The sequence below is a fragment of the Nymphaea colorata genome, chromosome 14 (genome assembly GCF_008831285.2).
Source record: "Nymphaea colorata isolate Beijing-Zhang1983 chromosome 14, ASM883128v2, whole genome shotgun sequence".
NCBI lineage: Eukaryota > Viridiplantae > Streptophyta > Magnoliopsida > Nymphaeales > Nymphaeaceae > Nymphaea > Nymphaea colorata.
Window position 1 is genome coordinate 11,998,843 of NC_045151.1, and position 15,600 is coordinate 12,014,442.

At 37.2% G+C, this 15,600-nt stretch overlaps 1 protein-coding gene across 2 annotated transcripts; it reads right to left on the reverse strand.

Moving 5' to 3' along the window:
- Positions 1-1,202: 1,202 nt before the first annotated feature.
- On the reverse strand, positions 1,203-15,391 carry LOC116267518 (la-related protein 6B-like). Of its 2 annotated transcripts, none has more exons than XM_031649277.2 (10): positions 14,693-15,389; positions 12,596-12,677; positions 6,060-6,154; positions 5,901-5,972; positions 5,709-5,788; positions 5,257-5,356; positions 5,117-5,164; positions 4,954-5,022; positions 3,352-3,504; positions 1,203-1,881 (listed from the first exon to the last, which is right to left on the reverse strand). In XM_031649277.2, the coding sequence occupies exons 1-10, from the start codon at positions 15,233-15,235 to the stop codon at positions 1,624-1,626; spliced, it is 1,500 nt and encodes a 499-aa protein (XP_031505137.1). In that variant the 5' UTR covers positions 15,236-15,389; the 3' UTR covers positions 1,203-1,623. The 2 variants fall into 2 exon arrangements, with proteins under 2 accessions (XP_031505137.1, XP_031505138.1); XM_031649278.2 differs by lacking the exon at positions 1,203-1,881 and adding an exon at positions 1,963-2,049 and having other exon boundaries at positions 14,693-15,391.
- Between the last annotated feature and the right edge of the window lie 209 nt (positions 15,392-15,600).

Here is a 15,600-nt window from a genome sequence, read left to right on the forward strand (position 1 = left end):
TCTCGTAGAAATACCTCACTTGGTACCAGCAATTCGTAAGTTTATTTGCTTGGTGATTGAGTTTTTCATTAGTTTGAATTTGTTCCTGCCTCTTGTACAACCATCCCCATTACTTGCTTGAAATTCACACTTTATAAATGAGAAGCATAACAAAAAGAAGTCTTTTCATGCCGATGACCATTAAAGGGGGAAAAAAGCCCAGTTTATCAAAACTTCTACACTACAGATCTAAGAAAATGCCCAATTTATTAAAACTTCTATAGTTTGTTCTATGGACCCAATATAAGATAGCAGCATGATTCTGTTAGCATAATAATCGGGATAAGAACTAGTAGGCAGTCAGTTCCCATTTTGAATCTCCAGGGCATCAATACCTTCCAGTGCAAACAAAGAACGACCAACATTAACATACAAGTTCAAGTATCCCAAAATCCCAAAAGTGTCATATCCCATAAGAAGGCAATGGGTTGAATAAAAGCATCGACTCTCTTCTTAACTGTAGGATAAAGTGCTACTCCTGTTCACCCAAATAAAAGCATTCCAACTCACCAAATAACAACTTGATTAAGGCACTAAATTTGTCACATACATGAACGGGGCGAAGGGTACAATTCAGCGAGACACCTGAAAAAACTCGATAAAACAACCTTGCCACTGCATAACATTGCCATGGCCACTGCATAAACCGCAGATAAAACTCCACCGGTGCAAAGTCAAACGATTGGCTCAACTTGTGCGGGATCACATATATATATATATATATATGACATATATATATATATATATATATTAGTTTAGACTAAAACATGTGATTGTTTTATAAACAACCACGAAAATCTACCTGCCAGGAAAGGCAATGTTCTCACCTTAGCATTTGTTCAACATACTTTTAAAGAGTTCAACGCCCCCACAAATTTTAGGCATGAAAGTATGTTTCATGCAACGAGCTGAGGCAGATCATTCACATAATTTTCTTTATGGCTCAATGCCGCTTAATTTGCTGCAATAATGAGCCAGGATTTAGGAAACCTCAAATAGAGCAAGACAAAGGACCCGGCTTAGAAAAAAGGAGAAATTTAATCCCCATATGGAAGACAAGATTACACCCGAGGCGCCACCACAGGAAAACGTACTAGCAAGTTTTCCGCTCAAGGCCATCCCGCAACAAGAGCACCTTCTCTTACGGAAAAAAAAGTCCGATGAAGCAAAGTAACCAAGCCGATTCTCCTTTGTCCCACTACAATCAATCTGCTTTTTCCTTTGGCTAATCTGAAGTTTCCTCGCATAGATATACATATGATTAAGAAAAAGAAAAGAAAAAAAAAATGCACTTTCGTCTAATTTGTACATCAAGTATAAGAAGTGCATCCTCTTCCTGCCTGCCTCCTAAGGAATCCCACCAAATCCCTCGTAATCTCACAAAACGCGCAAACCTCAAAAAGGATAAACAGCATCCGACTCGCAATAAAGCAAGACTAGTGTGTGTAGATAGCCTTCTAAAACCAGGCTATTAGAAAAGAAAATAAAGAAAATGCATGCATGCATATGCGCGGCACACACAATGGCACTGCCTGCCTTGTGTCCACTGATCAAATTTATGCAACCAAATGCATGAATGTGTCATCATTCAGTAGCAGCGGTCACTGGCTTTCCTCGTCCCATCGTAAAACCTCGTGTCCCATCTGGCATCCTCGGCCCAGGTGGATGTTTGGCTGATGCAGGGTGCTCATTCTGGAAATGGCTGGCATTTGAAGGTGGCGTTCCAACAGGGTGACTCACACGGTTGTGATACTGAGCATTACCTCGACCTCGGCCTTTGCCACGACCACGACCCTTTCCTCTTTTCCCACCACCTTCCTTGTCAATATGAACTTCATCCCCCTATTCCGCACACGAAAATAAATGGGAAGATAAAATGCAAGTTCTCATCAGAACCATAAGCTTCTCCAGGAAATTTAGAGAACCAAGAGATTGGTTAGAATAGGCAACAACCATGTAGGCATAGTGTTGGGTGTCAGTCACCAAAAGATTTGTTATTTAATTTATACCCTGACATCATAGCCAGCTGTATAAGAAATCAGAAATGGAACGCCTTCAAATTAGCACCTACTTACAATTTCAAGGAAACAGTGATAAAAAATAATTCATGCTACACGATGATGCTTTGGGAACTATTAACAGACTACATCTCTTGACAAAGATACACATCCAGATGCTCCACTGGTTCTCAAACACAAACTTAGAGAAGGTAGGAAGTATAATCCCATAACAATCTCGGACATTGGGATTTTGCTCTTACAATGAAAAGATGCTCACAGTGCAGGCAAAAATGCATATAAATTCTATTACCCGACTCTCTGGCCATGTTGATGCCAATAAATATTAGAAAAGAAAAAGAAACCGTCATCATAAATTAGACAGGACAGAAGTAAAGAAAAGGAAAAAAGAAGACTGCATTTAATGACTAAAATGAATGGCTAACAAAATTACAAGACCATATAATTCATGAAAAAATAGCTCTTAAGAGGCACCCAATATATAACCTTAGATATTATAAGTACATTGAAGTTTCAACATGTAGAACAAATAGGCAAAACGAGATTATGCAACACTAATGAGTAGGTTATGTTTAGCCCATACTATCAAGCATTTTGCGTTTCGAGGATTCCAGCTTGCCTACAAGAATAAGCTAATGACCATCAAGTTTATAACTCATTTGACAATATCAGCGTCATATGCACAGGATTGAATTTGGTGTGTTTTAGCAGCATGAAACCTGGATGCTGAGCTGATGGTGATCTTGGTGCAGTAACCTACTGAAAAAGAATCTGGTCTACTTTCGGTATTTGGACCAAAAAAAGGCTTTTTTTCCCAGAACATGATGCAACTTAAGTGTCAAATGGAAGAAGTTCATCTAGCTTCTACAGAAAACCTACATTAAGAAATTTTCAAATGTCCAGTGTAATGTATATAATGTTTTAGTTTTCCCAAGAACTTCAATCACTAGATTGAACTCAAGTAGGACTCAACAATGACCTGTCTCAAACGTTAAATAAATTCCAAGAACTTCAATCATCATACTGAACTCCAACAAGGTTCAACAACGACCCAACCCACGGACAGCATCGACTTGTTTCACCTGATTATCTCATGCCAGAGAATATTGGACTGCACACATGCATACATGCATACATATAACTTCAAACTTCTCACAACAGCTTCCTCTCTCTAAACGTTGCTTTTCATCTTTAAATGCATTCACTAAACAGATTAAATACAACCTCTACACTGCAAAATTAACTTATTTTTCAGAGCACTGCCTTCAACCATAAAGCAAAGGATGGGAGTTACCATTTGATCTATTTGGTGGTCAAGCAAATTGGATTGATCTTCCAGATGCTTATCATCATAATCATGCTCAGCTGTTAAGAGATCTTCCTCTGTATTGTTATATTCACCATCATGAGCTGCCTTTCTTGCACGAGTGGGAGCCAATGGTTTCACCTGCATTTGAGGGGTGACAGACAAGAACCTACTTGTATCATCAAACAAATGCAAAAGACAATGGGAAAGGAATTTAAAAAAAAAGCTACACAGGGAAGGAAAGGAAAACAAAACATCTGACACAAATTTGAATGAGGACTGAGTCTATAGTTGGCTGACTTGCCGAGTTGGCTCAGGAATCGCCCGAGTCAGCTCGGATTGCTAGAAAACCTGGCCATGAATCAAGATTAGCCCAGCTCGCCCCTGACTCAGCCCTAACTCGACCCTACTCGGCCCTGAATCAGCCCAATTCGGCCCCGACTCAGTCGTGACTCGCCCGATTCATGTTATTTTAAAACTCGACCAAGTCAGTGAGCTGACACCGAGTCCGAGTCACGGGTTTGCCAACTTGAGCCATTGACTCATGGCATAAGCATATTGAACACAAGAAGAAAGTAAAAAATGGGACATGAATATGACCTATTCTTCATAAAAGACCAAATGGACTCCTTATTGTATATGCACTAGCCAATAACAAGTCACAAGATAAAGGTGACCATCACTGGGATGTAAATAAGCCACAACACTCATTACAAGTGACTGTAGATTCTAAACCTGGTAACCGTGCACGACTTCATCTGATCTTAAAATCAACAGAATATCTCAATTAATCTGCATCTGCAAACCTCCCCTGACCCTTCTAGAAAATGCAAAAAACAAAAACCCACCATCGAAAGGAAGAAGAAGAGGAAATACAAACCAATGGGCAAATTGTATTGCCACTTTTCTTGGATATAGTGTGGTCCCATGACACACAGCAAAAAAGGGAAGATGGACATTTGAAACCAACATTTTGTGATGCATATGAGACAGGAACTATGTCACATAGGTACGGGTGCCGGTGCGGGTACTGGTGCGGGTACTGACCATTTTCAAAAAACTTGGGTGCGGGGGTACGACCGTATATATATATATAAACAATAAGAAATACTTAGAAAATATATATCAAAATAAAGAATATACATCAACATAAAAAAATAAATAACATAGAAAATATATATCAACGGCTCTTGCAACAGTGTGTTTAAGAAACCTACGAAAAACTTTAAACATATGGACAACCAAGCAGCCCCCTAGTCAAATATGAACATCAATCGAATTTTCACATCCAAAGAATAAAATAAAAAAAAGTAAAAAAAATTAAATCAAAGTAAAATTAAGCAGTTTGGATCTATAGGCACCCAAGTGTCAAAGTACCCATTTTGGGTACGGGTACGGCGACATGGGTACGTGGACCTTACTGAAGTACCCATGTGACTTAGAACAGGAATTATCATATAACTATGCACATCAGCAGTATTTGACTAGATCCTTCCCCTTTTGACTATACTCTCAAAAATAAAGAAAAATTAGCACACAATTGATTAGGGGGAAAAAGAATGGCATCCTTGATGTGAATTGGAATGTTACCGTGCGCCTGAGAAGCATCCGGACCCTGAGGCCACTTCTCCAATTTCTTTCATCATTTAGCTCGGAAACCTTCACAAAATATGCAGCATGGGTTAAACACAGCATGAATGCACAATAACCAGGCAGAAAGTAACAACACTAGTATCTGATAAGCATAACGTACTGCTTTCTCTGCTTGCTCAACTGTCTCAAACTCCACAAATGCATGCAGCTTCAATTAGAAAAAATTATGTCAGAGAGAGAAAAAAAAAAAAAAAGAGAGGGGAAAGACAAAAGAGGGGGTGGGGGAGAGAGAGAGAGAACCTTATTGCTAACAAGAGTGCCCATTTTAGGGGATCTAGATTGAGCAGAAGCAGATGCACCGTTGGAATGCTGAGGATGACAAATGCGAACACTCTTTACACTGCCAGATGAAATAAAGTATGAGGGGATATAGCTGGCTTAAATGATTTCATAAGTTTGATTCCTTCCTTCTCCTCATTCCTTTAGCTAGAATGAAATTCAAATTAATTTGTAGTCGAGAACACCAACCAACATGATGAACTATCATGATCATGAACTTCTGGTTATGCCTTGTCCAGCATCTACCATGGACTCCATTATTTTAAAAGGTCACCAAAACGGCAAAGGAGCAACCAGATATAGATGTACAAGAAATATTATCTATTTCCCGAGAAAACTGTACGCAATCTGTAAATATTATATAAGGGATTGTGTAAGAAATAAAGGAAACAAAGAGATGTATTCGTTACTACCTTCCAGCAATAGAAAAAATCTTCTCCAGATTTGGGTGAGAATGATCTTCAGGCAAGTTTTCAACAACAACAGTACGTGACTGCACCAAAAACAAAAACCAAAAAATGTGAACTTATTGGGACATGAACATGAAAACTCTAGAACACAGGTTTTATATGGAAAACTGTGGTAAAAATGTTAACAGTAGCAACCTGCAAATCTTCAATATCAGCATCTGATAGCGGATTTACGCGTCTAACCTTCTTGCCATCCTCACTCACCACCTACAACTCGTAAACAAGACCTTGGTTTATATATTAGCTCCTCAATATAATTTGGGGCAGGCGTTGAAGTTAACTAGGAAGACTTACAAGCATCGAAGATGTTCTCAGAGCATCAGCAAGTATGGGCTGGCTACTGATAAGAGCCCTTATTTTCTTAAAAGATGCAACGACTGACATAGGCACTGCAAATTAAGACGAAGTACTATAAGTATGTAAACAGTCAACACATGCAGGAATAGAAGAACTATCCAGCACTATATATCGCGATACATGAAGAACCATTAGCAGTGGCACAAGCATTAATTGAACAGGGTTTTTTACAATGTTATTACACATAAAAACGATGGATAAAAGGTAGAAAACATAAAACAATTCTAAAACCAGCCACTTTTTATAGAATATTCTTCCGAGATAGAGAGAATGTTTTACTCTATACCATCTAATTCAGCTCTCCCAAATTTTTTCCTTTATTTTTCATTTTACTTATATAGAATATTCCTTCCCGTTCAGACAGAGGGAATGTTTTGCTCTGTACCATCTAATTCAGCTCTCCCGAATTTTTCTTTTATTTTTCATTTTACTTTTCAAACAATATTTCCTCTTCAAAACTGTTGTTGACAAATTTTTCCCCTTTTTCCAGCAGATGTTTCTTCACTTCTAAACATGCCAATACAGTCACATTATTAATTCCAATTCCATAATAATGATTGCCAACTTCCTCTAACAATTTCGATCTGTTCATCCTTCTCCCTGAGCATGATGCCACAGGAGGCTGGAAGACCAAAAAAGTAACTCCACCAAGAAAAATAAAGGAGAATGAAAAGGTTACCTCTTCAACACCAATTAGTTATCTTCATAAGAGAAACGTGACAACGCATGTGACTGTTAGTAAAAATGCTTTAAGAGTAGTGAAAGGAAGAACATTTTGATTAGGCCGAGAAAGATCGTGCAAGCAAAAAAGAATTGGTAGCATTATTAGCATAGAAAGACCAGGTTCAGCATAACACAGTCGATATTTTTTCCAATGGTTTTCTTTCTGTTTTTTCTAAAGAAGACATCGTAAAAACTTTCTGAAGAATTACATTGCTAACTGAGCTGCTTATTGAACAGGGTTGGGAGGAAGGAGCTATTTCAAGCAACGCATCAGACTTGAAATGAGACAGATCCAATTATCTAGGCAAGAATGAACCAATTTCCACTATTGACATTTTGAGCCATCAGATTATCAAAGTTTCAACTTTCAACTTCTGTTATCCCTGTTTCCCAATTATGAAAACTTAAAAAATTGCATAAAATTAGCAAAACAGTATATGAATGTAGTGGAATGTTATTATAATAAGCTACATTTTTTAAAACATTAGCTGCAACCCAAGAAATGAGTTCTACCCTAAAAGCTAGGAGAGATTAGGCAGATTAGGTGTTTGAGGTGGTCCAGAAAGCACTAATTAACACTAACAAAATGGACATTCCATAACATTATACATCATTAAACAATTGCAGAGTAATCTTAGTAAAGTTGAATACTTAAGAGTTACATAGCATAAAAAGCACAAGTATAAAACTTAAGCTCACTATTTTGCACCGTTATAGAAGATATGAAGACATCTAACTTCCTACATACCAACTACTAAATCCCTAATTCAGTAATTCTAATTCCTAAAACCAAGAAACCTAAATCACTCAATATTCTTAATCAACACAATCACAGCCTCCATGTTAACGTTGCTTTTTAAAAAACTGTCTTCAGTTATCTCTCTCATAAACAAACAAAAAAAAGGTATTATGAAGATCTATATATGTAGATACACTTCTAATACAAAAATCAACATAAAAAAAAGAAATAAAAAACGGCATAAAAAACGGAAAAAAGGAGTAAAAAGCCTTTAAATTGCAATGGAAGAAGAAGAAAAACTGAAAAACTAAGAAGGAAATTCTTAAACAACAGAAGAAAAAGGGCAAAACAGAAGAAGAAAAGAGAGAACAAGAAAAGAAAGAACAAAAGTGGGGGAGAGGGAATAAGAGGTCACCGAGGAAGAGCCAGCCAAGCTAAGTCACATGGGCACTTCAGTAAGGTCCACTTACATGTGTCACCATACTTATAGCTAAAGTGGGCACCGGAACACGCTTGGGTACTTTTTAGCTCGAAGCTGATCCAAACCACTTAATTTGACTTGATTTAATTTTTCTAACTCAGTTTTCATTCTTTTTTTAGAGATATTGTTCACCAACATATAATGTTTTTATTTATATCACTTGTTTATTTAAATGCTATGTCATATAGATGTGAGTGCTGGTGCAACAATTTGTCAAAACATTTAGGTACGGATGCAGCAGAGATGTATATATATGTATATAAATAATTGGTTACATACTTATTTAACTGTTTGGTGGCCTTATTTGTTTATATTTAGATAAAAAAAATTTGTCCTAGAGATAGTTTAGTTATGAGCACATTTGAAATGGTCAGTTTTGGCCCAGTTCAATTGACTGAACCAGATATGCAGTGTCGGAGAAGCACCAGTAGCAGCAGTGTTGACATGAGTGCAGCAGCTATTTAGAAGCACCGATGTAACATAATTTAAATGTTGCTTTCATTTTGATTTTTTGTGTTATTTTGCATATATATACCAATATTTTCTAAAGTTACCATGTTCATACCCCTATCCTCATACTCGTATCCATATCGTACCCATACCCATGTGACTTAGCAGCCAAGCCTAGGGACCTAGGTGAGCCTAGACACAGGCCTAGGTGAGCCTAGACACAGGCCTAGGCTTGTTTTTAATAAAAAAAATCATAAGACCTGACCAACTTTTGAACATTCAAATCATATGATAGTCAAATGTTTATTATCTATCTTTCTGTGTTGTCACAAATATGTACTAAAACATTTTATTGGTGATATTTTTGTTGAGTATTAACGGGAAAGTTTATTTTCTTCAAGATGATATCAAGAGGAGAAAATTTTAAATATTATAGAAAAATAGAAAAGAGCACTCTTGGGTGTTTGACAAATCATCACTCAATGTTCCACTTTCAACAAATCACCACTTCATTTTTCACCACATTCTCAAAGAGCCACTTTTTCACTAAAAAACATTCAATATTTTCAAAAGATTGAAAATCGCATTTTCTCTCTCCACGTATACACAGTCGCCGGCAAGGGTCCAGGGTGACCATAGTCGGACAGGTCAAGGCGTCAACCCTCACAACACAATGAAAGTTGAACCCAAACGGTAGCAGTCACCACATAGGAAAATATAGTCAAACTTCGCCTCAAACTATCAAGCAACCAGCCGCAGCAGGTTTTTTAGCATTTTCCACCATTTGAGTGCCATAAATCGAGTTTTTTTGCTTTTTCACACACTAAATCACTCCAGGAATAGGTTTAGGGGATTCCCATACTTGCTATTTTCAGTGATTTCACTAATTTTTTTCCTTTCTTTGCAGCATTGTATCAAGATCATTTTGTGAGAATCAAGTTATGTGATAATAAGAGAAAGCTTAGCCACACTTTTGCTAAAAAACAAGAGTTATTTGTTTTTTGTCATGTCCCATTCAACCGCCGTTTCTGGTGGTTCAGGCATAGTAAAGTTCATTTTCCTTCTTAATTTGGATGTGTTTTTTCATCAAATCTGTCTTAGATAATTCCACGGATCATTTAGGTGCTTCAACTGTTAGGGAATGCCAGAAAATTGGACATAGGCATTGGCCATTTCTCCTCTGCCCATGAACGTTTTCCACTTTTTCTGTTTCAACAAGTTTTGTCGTGTTTTTCTATAGGGTTCGCCACTTTTTCCTTTCATAAGATTCTTTTACACAAGAACAAGCCATTGGGTGGAGACATCAGAGAGAGAGAGAGAGAGAGAGGATAGCTTGGTAAATTCACTTATTTATAAATGTGTGAGAGGCAGCTCTTGGAGAATTTAGTGAAAGTTCAACAATTATTTGTTGAAAATGAAAATTTGAGCAGGGATTCGTGAATCCCTTTAACCTTGAGCAGCATTTTGTAATTGTTTCAGAATTATATAAAAGAGTAATATAAAACATTACAAAATTATGATTTCACTAAAATGATTAAAGAACATTGACAAAAAAAATCAAAATAAATACTACAATAAGAAACCAAAAATCATTTTAAAATCATAGGAAATGCTCTTTACTTAATCTTGAGAAAACATTGTTAATTTGTGACGTTTTCAAATATTGCCAAAAATTTGTGTCTGCTCATTCAACCTTTTTTGGTGATATTATCATGGCCTTATTGAAATTTTGTGACAATTATTTCAAACCATGGTCATAAGATTAATAACTATTGACTCAAACCAGCCACAAAATTCATATGAGTTATTTCATCTCAAATTTTAGAACTCCTCACTATCTTACTCCATACACAAGGATCTGACTTTGATACTATGTTGTTAAAGCCTCGCTTAGGCATGGACTAAGTGTGAGTCCACACTCGTCACCTATGTCCAACACTTGGGTGACGGGATATGTGTTGGTGCCTAAGCTCGCCTAGTCCATGGGAAAGTGAAAAGTCACATTCCCTTTCAATTAAAGTTTCTTAATTAAGTATATATTATTATGTACTTTATGTCGTATTGATTAAGTATTTTTACTTATTGTTATGTTGACTTATATGTGTATTGTTATATGTATATATTGTTAGTCACTTAGCTTGTTATACATTAGTATGATCATGTCTTTATTTAGCACAAAATGGATTAAAGCCTTCTTGCGGATTTACATTGCTTCTTCTAGAGACAAGATCTAGTCTTTTTTTTTTTCTTTGGTTTTTTGCATTAGATTACATTTAATGAATAATGTCAAACTTCTTCTATTGATTTTTCATATTCAATGAAGTAAACAATTAAATTTTGATTGTTTAAGTTGATTATGCTTGTTATATTACTACTCTCCATATTTCAAATATGAGTAATAGTTAATAAAAATAACTTGACATATTAACATAACTAAAAAAAATGGTCGCTTTTTTGCCTAGGCCCGCCTAGGCGCTAGGTGCTGCTTGGCGCCTAGGTAGTGCCTGGGGGACTTGACAACATAGTTTTGATAGCATAGTACACAAGCCGATACTGCCTCCAACAAAGAAGTATCTTAGCATTCGTGGAATAATTTACTTCTAATTTACACCCAAATGAAACTCAACAAGTTCATAGGAGGAAACAAAGACCTCTTCCATTCATAGGGTTATACTTCTCCAGCAAAAAAACAAAAAATCAAATTGAGATTTTGAAAGCCTATCTCCAATCAAATCCACCAAAAATACTTATAAATAGTTCCAACTTCCAAGTATAATACAAGTTTTTATGGCAAAAAAAACCCTCAATAAATGAGGACTTCTATACAATGTTATCTGTATCGTATGATACGCACGTATCGTACGATACATATCGTATAGGTCGAAGAAACCTATACGATACGTGCTCAATACATGATACGCGTGCGTATCGTACCCGTATCGTACGATATGACCTGCATCGTACGATACGAGCGATACACCCCCGTATCGTACGATACGGGAGAAAACATAAAATTCTTTATTTTTTAAAAGTTTAAACACTCCTTCCTCTCTCTTTTCTTGTATTTAAAGACTCCAATAGACATAGGAGGGAGAAATTTTGCGTATTTTCATAAAAATTAACCGATGATTCATCGATTTGGGAGATATCATCGTTGAATCATGAAAGATGATAACTGTATGTTTGAACTTAAAAAATTTTGATGTAATCTAAGTCCTAAAACTCCAAGACTCTAAGTCCTAAAATTTTATAAAATTTTCAAGTTTAAAATTGTGATAGATGCTTATTATGTTAATTTGAATATTTGATTTCTTATTTTTGAATGTGTTGTTGATAGTATACACATGAATGTTCCTTATGTATGATGATCTTTTTTATATTTGAATACATTTTTTTTTTCTTGATTTCTGATTTTTTGTTCATTTTTTTCAGATTTTTGAGAATTTTTGTCTATTTTTTCTTATTTTTAAATATTTTTTAAAATTAAAAAATTAATTTTACGATGCGTTACGCTACGTTACGATACGGCGTATAGGTCGATCCGACCGATACGCGATACGCTACGCCTTTTATAACATTGCTTCTATAAGCAAGCAGCCCACAATTAGTTACCCATGCAAGGTTAACTAGCATGAACAACTAGAAGTTCAACTGATTGTAATCGTCCAATTAAGACATCAAAAAATTCCTGGCGATTTTAACACTCAAAACACGGGAGGAAGTTTTAACTTCTTAACAAGATTTTCCAGGGAGATCCACTCAACAAAGCCCTTTATCATGCAATTACAACTAGAATTACCATATATAGGAACGTCACACTAAATCAGGCTTATCACATCATCTTCTGATGCATGATTCCTAAGAAATCGCATAATTGTAAGAAACATGAATAACATGACACCAAGGTCCAAACTATAGTGTCTAAAATGAAAGAAAGACCAGAAAGTGGAAAAAAAGAAAGGTACCAATAAGCCTAGCATATGCAAGAAAAAGTAACCTGTTAAATGAGCTCCATAAATTCCTTAGTAGCTAGTACTTAAAAGATGAAGAAGAATATGATTACAGATGTCGAAGCCATACCATAACCTTCAGGGTCCTTGCTGATGAATCTAAGCAAATGATCATTAGTAGCTATATTTGCATCACTGAAGTAATACTCCACCTGTAATATTTGAACCACAATTATGCTTGGTAAAGCAAAAAAATCCTATTGCTAAACAATGAAGCATGTCCTAAAAGTTAAAACTGCATGGCCAGATTAAAAATGTAAAAACGCTAGTAAAAAGCACATATAGATACATGTAACAGTGAACATGGAAGAGGAACATAAGCCTCAACGAGACCAAATAAAAAACAGTTTCTTTCCTTGGGCAATGAAAATAGCAAAATTATTCCCTCTCTACAGTCCAGAGGTCCTGCCTAGACAAGCAAGAACTACATGAAGAAAATCAAACATCAATTTCAAAGAGACCACAAACTTTTCTCCTTGAAAAATCAAGCACCCAAATACATGAAGCCATTTCAAACACTCAAATGCAATAAATCCTCCACTCTTAGAGGGGACAGGCTATAGCCTATGGAAGATCCTCTACAGATTAAAGGATTCATTCTTCTGTTTTTAAGTTTTACACATAGATATTGTTGTTTCCCCAAATGCACATGAACCAGATGCACTCTTTTGCTTCACAAGGAACGACCTGCTCTGGCTTACAGAGGGTACAGAGTCTACGACACCCATTGTGTTCAAACCTATGATTGCTCATCTCATGTTTGTGGCCTGTCCACTATGCCAGACTCCTCAGGGTGATGAGATCATGAGACTAATGGGTCTATTGAGACATGTGGCTCCAATTTTTTACTCTGCTACCATAAGTTCATCAACTTCCTTAACTGTCTAAAATCTAAAGCATATACATGAAAGTTGGTGCAAATTGTGAACTCAACTCATCTAAGGCATTGATAATATCCATGGAAAAGTTTATTGACAAAAGTAATAAATTGTATTTCACATGCTTTGAAGTTTGAACAAAACTAACCATGCAGATGTGGTAGTCGTGTTAAGAAAAAAGGGCTCACACAACTGATTTTCTTTTCCAAATTCTTATAAAGTCTGGTTTGCACATTAGAAAAACATGATAAGCGACTTGATTCTTAGACTTTCAGACAAAAGCTTCACATCCATGCAATTAGTTTTGTGAAAAAAAAAAAGTCAGATGTAAAACAGAGCTAGACTGCTTTCCCTTCAAGTGTAAATAACTACTTTACCATTCTTCTACAGAAGTTAGGCGCAAGGGCTGAGATAATAGCTTCTCTCCCTCCTCTAGTGAGATCAAAGATACGGAGGTAGAGTGTGATTTATCATTTTTGCAACTCAAGCATGTAACTTTAGAATTGTTTGTGTAACACAGGTGAGACTAATCATCCTTGTCATGATGCAAAATGCAAGTGTATAAAAAAATTGCTCAAAAAATTGCAAAATCAGATTAAAATTTTGCCTAAGGATCCTCGCAAAAATGAGAATAGAAAAGACAGCCCAAAACTTGCAAAATCAACTTGATTTGCAAGAAAGTGAAAGAAAACTGTCAGACAATCCATACACAAGAAAAAAAGAAAATCAAACAAGTAGAACAGCTTGTCCAGGCCAAGGTTTCGACAACACTAACTGCTTGTCCAGGCCAAGGTTTCGACAACACGTTGGTAACCCCATTAGTACTGGTAATGTGACCTATTCGTGAGCACGCAAGCTCAATAACATACGCACAACGAGTGCATCAAAGTATACAACAAATGCATATAACAGCTTCTTATTCTTGTTGAGCCTAAGCCTTCGTCCGACTGTACATTCATCATGTGCTTACGCTGAAGAGAACATATTGCTGCATATATATAACATGTACAAGTAGCCTTCAGGATTTGAATACCACTCATGACGAGGAACTTGCTTACACACTTGTGAGGCTGTAACATCTCATGCCCTCTTTTCTAATTTTTCATTTCTAAGTTTTGTCATCATTTTTTTTCTCTCTCCAAACGAAACAATTTTTCAACATAACGCCAACTTAATCTAAAAAAACAAAAACAACTTCAGTCGGCAAGTAGAAAAATATCCGACGTTAATGGGGAAAAAGAATAAATAAAAGGGGGAGGGTGGTAAGAGCAAGTATCACTACAAGTAACCTGTTTTACGATTCTGTGAGCGAGTTCTTCCGTCAATCCATCCCTTGAATTGGACTCCGCAACAACTGGAGCTGCCATTTCATGCGCTCCTGCGGCAGGATATCCAAAAAATTGTGGATGACCATGCCCCGGATGGTGCACCGGGGAATTCTGCATCGGATAGATCTGCACAGGGTGCACCTGCGGGATCACTCTGATCATCCGGGGGATCGGCTGCTGCTGCGGGACGAAGGTGCCACAGTTCGACGACAACGGTGATCCCGACGATGCCCGGGGCACAAACTCAGGCGCCTCAGCGTTGAGCTTCTTAAGCGACGAGCTCGACGAGTTCCGCGAGAGCGACGCAGGCTCCTCTGATGTCCTCTCGGGCAATGAAGGATCATCATCGGCCACGCGATCTGCAGCATGGCTGCAATCAGGGGACAATGATCCGGGTGAAGAGTCGGGGACGGAAGGCGACGGCGGCAGATGTTCTGTTTCTCCTCCTTCCGACGGGGAATCCGAGGTTAGGGTTAGGGTAGGATCGGCGCTCACCAGCGCCATTCGTTCCTCTTCTTTTTTTGTCTTAACCTATTATCTTTCAGTTGAATTGGTTTTAGGGTTTCTACAACGAGGGGGATACCGGAAATGAGAATCTGCGAGAGAGACGGGAGGAAGGGAGCTCAGCGAGCAGCGGAGAAACAGAATTCTCAGTCGTCGGAGTAAGCAGCACACAGCTATTTATAGTCGGCGTCGTCCGCAGAGGACAGTGAAGGTCGCCGACTTTACGCCTAACAGCCAGCCCTCCTTTTCCAAAAATTATCGAGACTGCCACCACATTTTTTGAAAAGATCAGCATAAACCTGACACGCTCGTACTCAAAAAAAAATATAAAAGAAAAATCCTTCCCTCACGTTATGCGACAAATC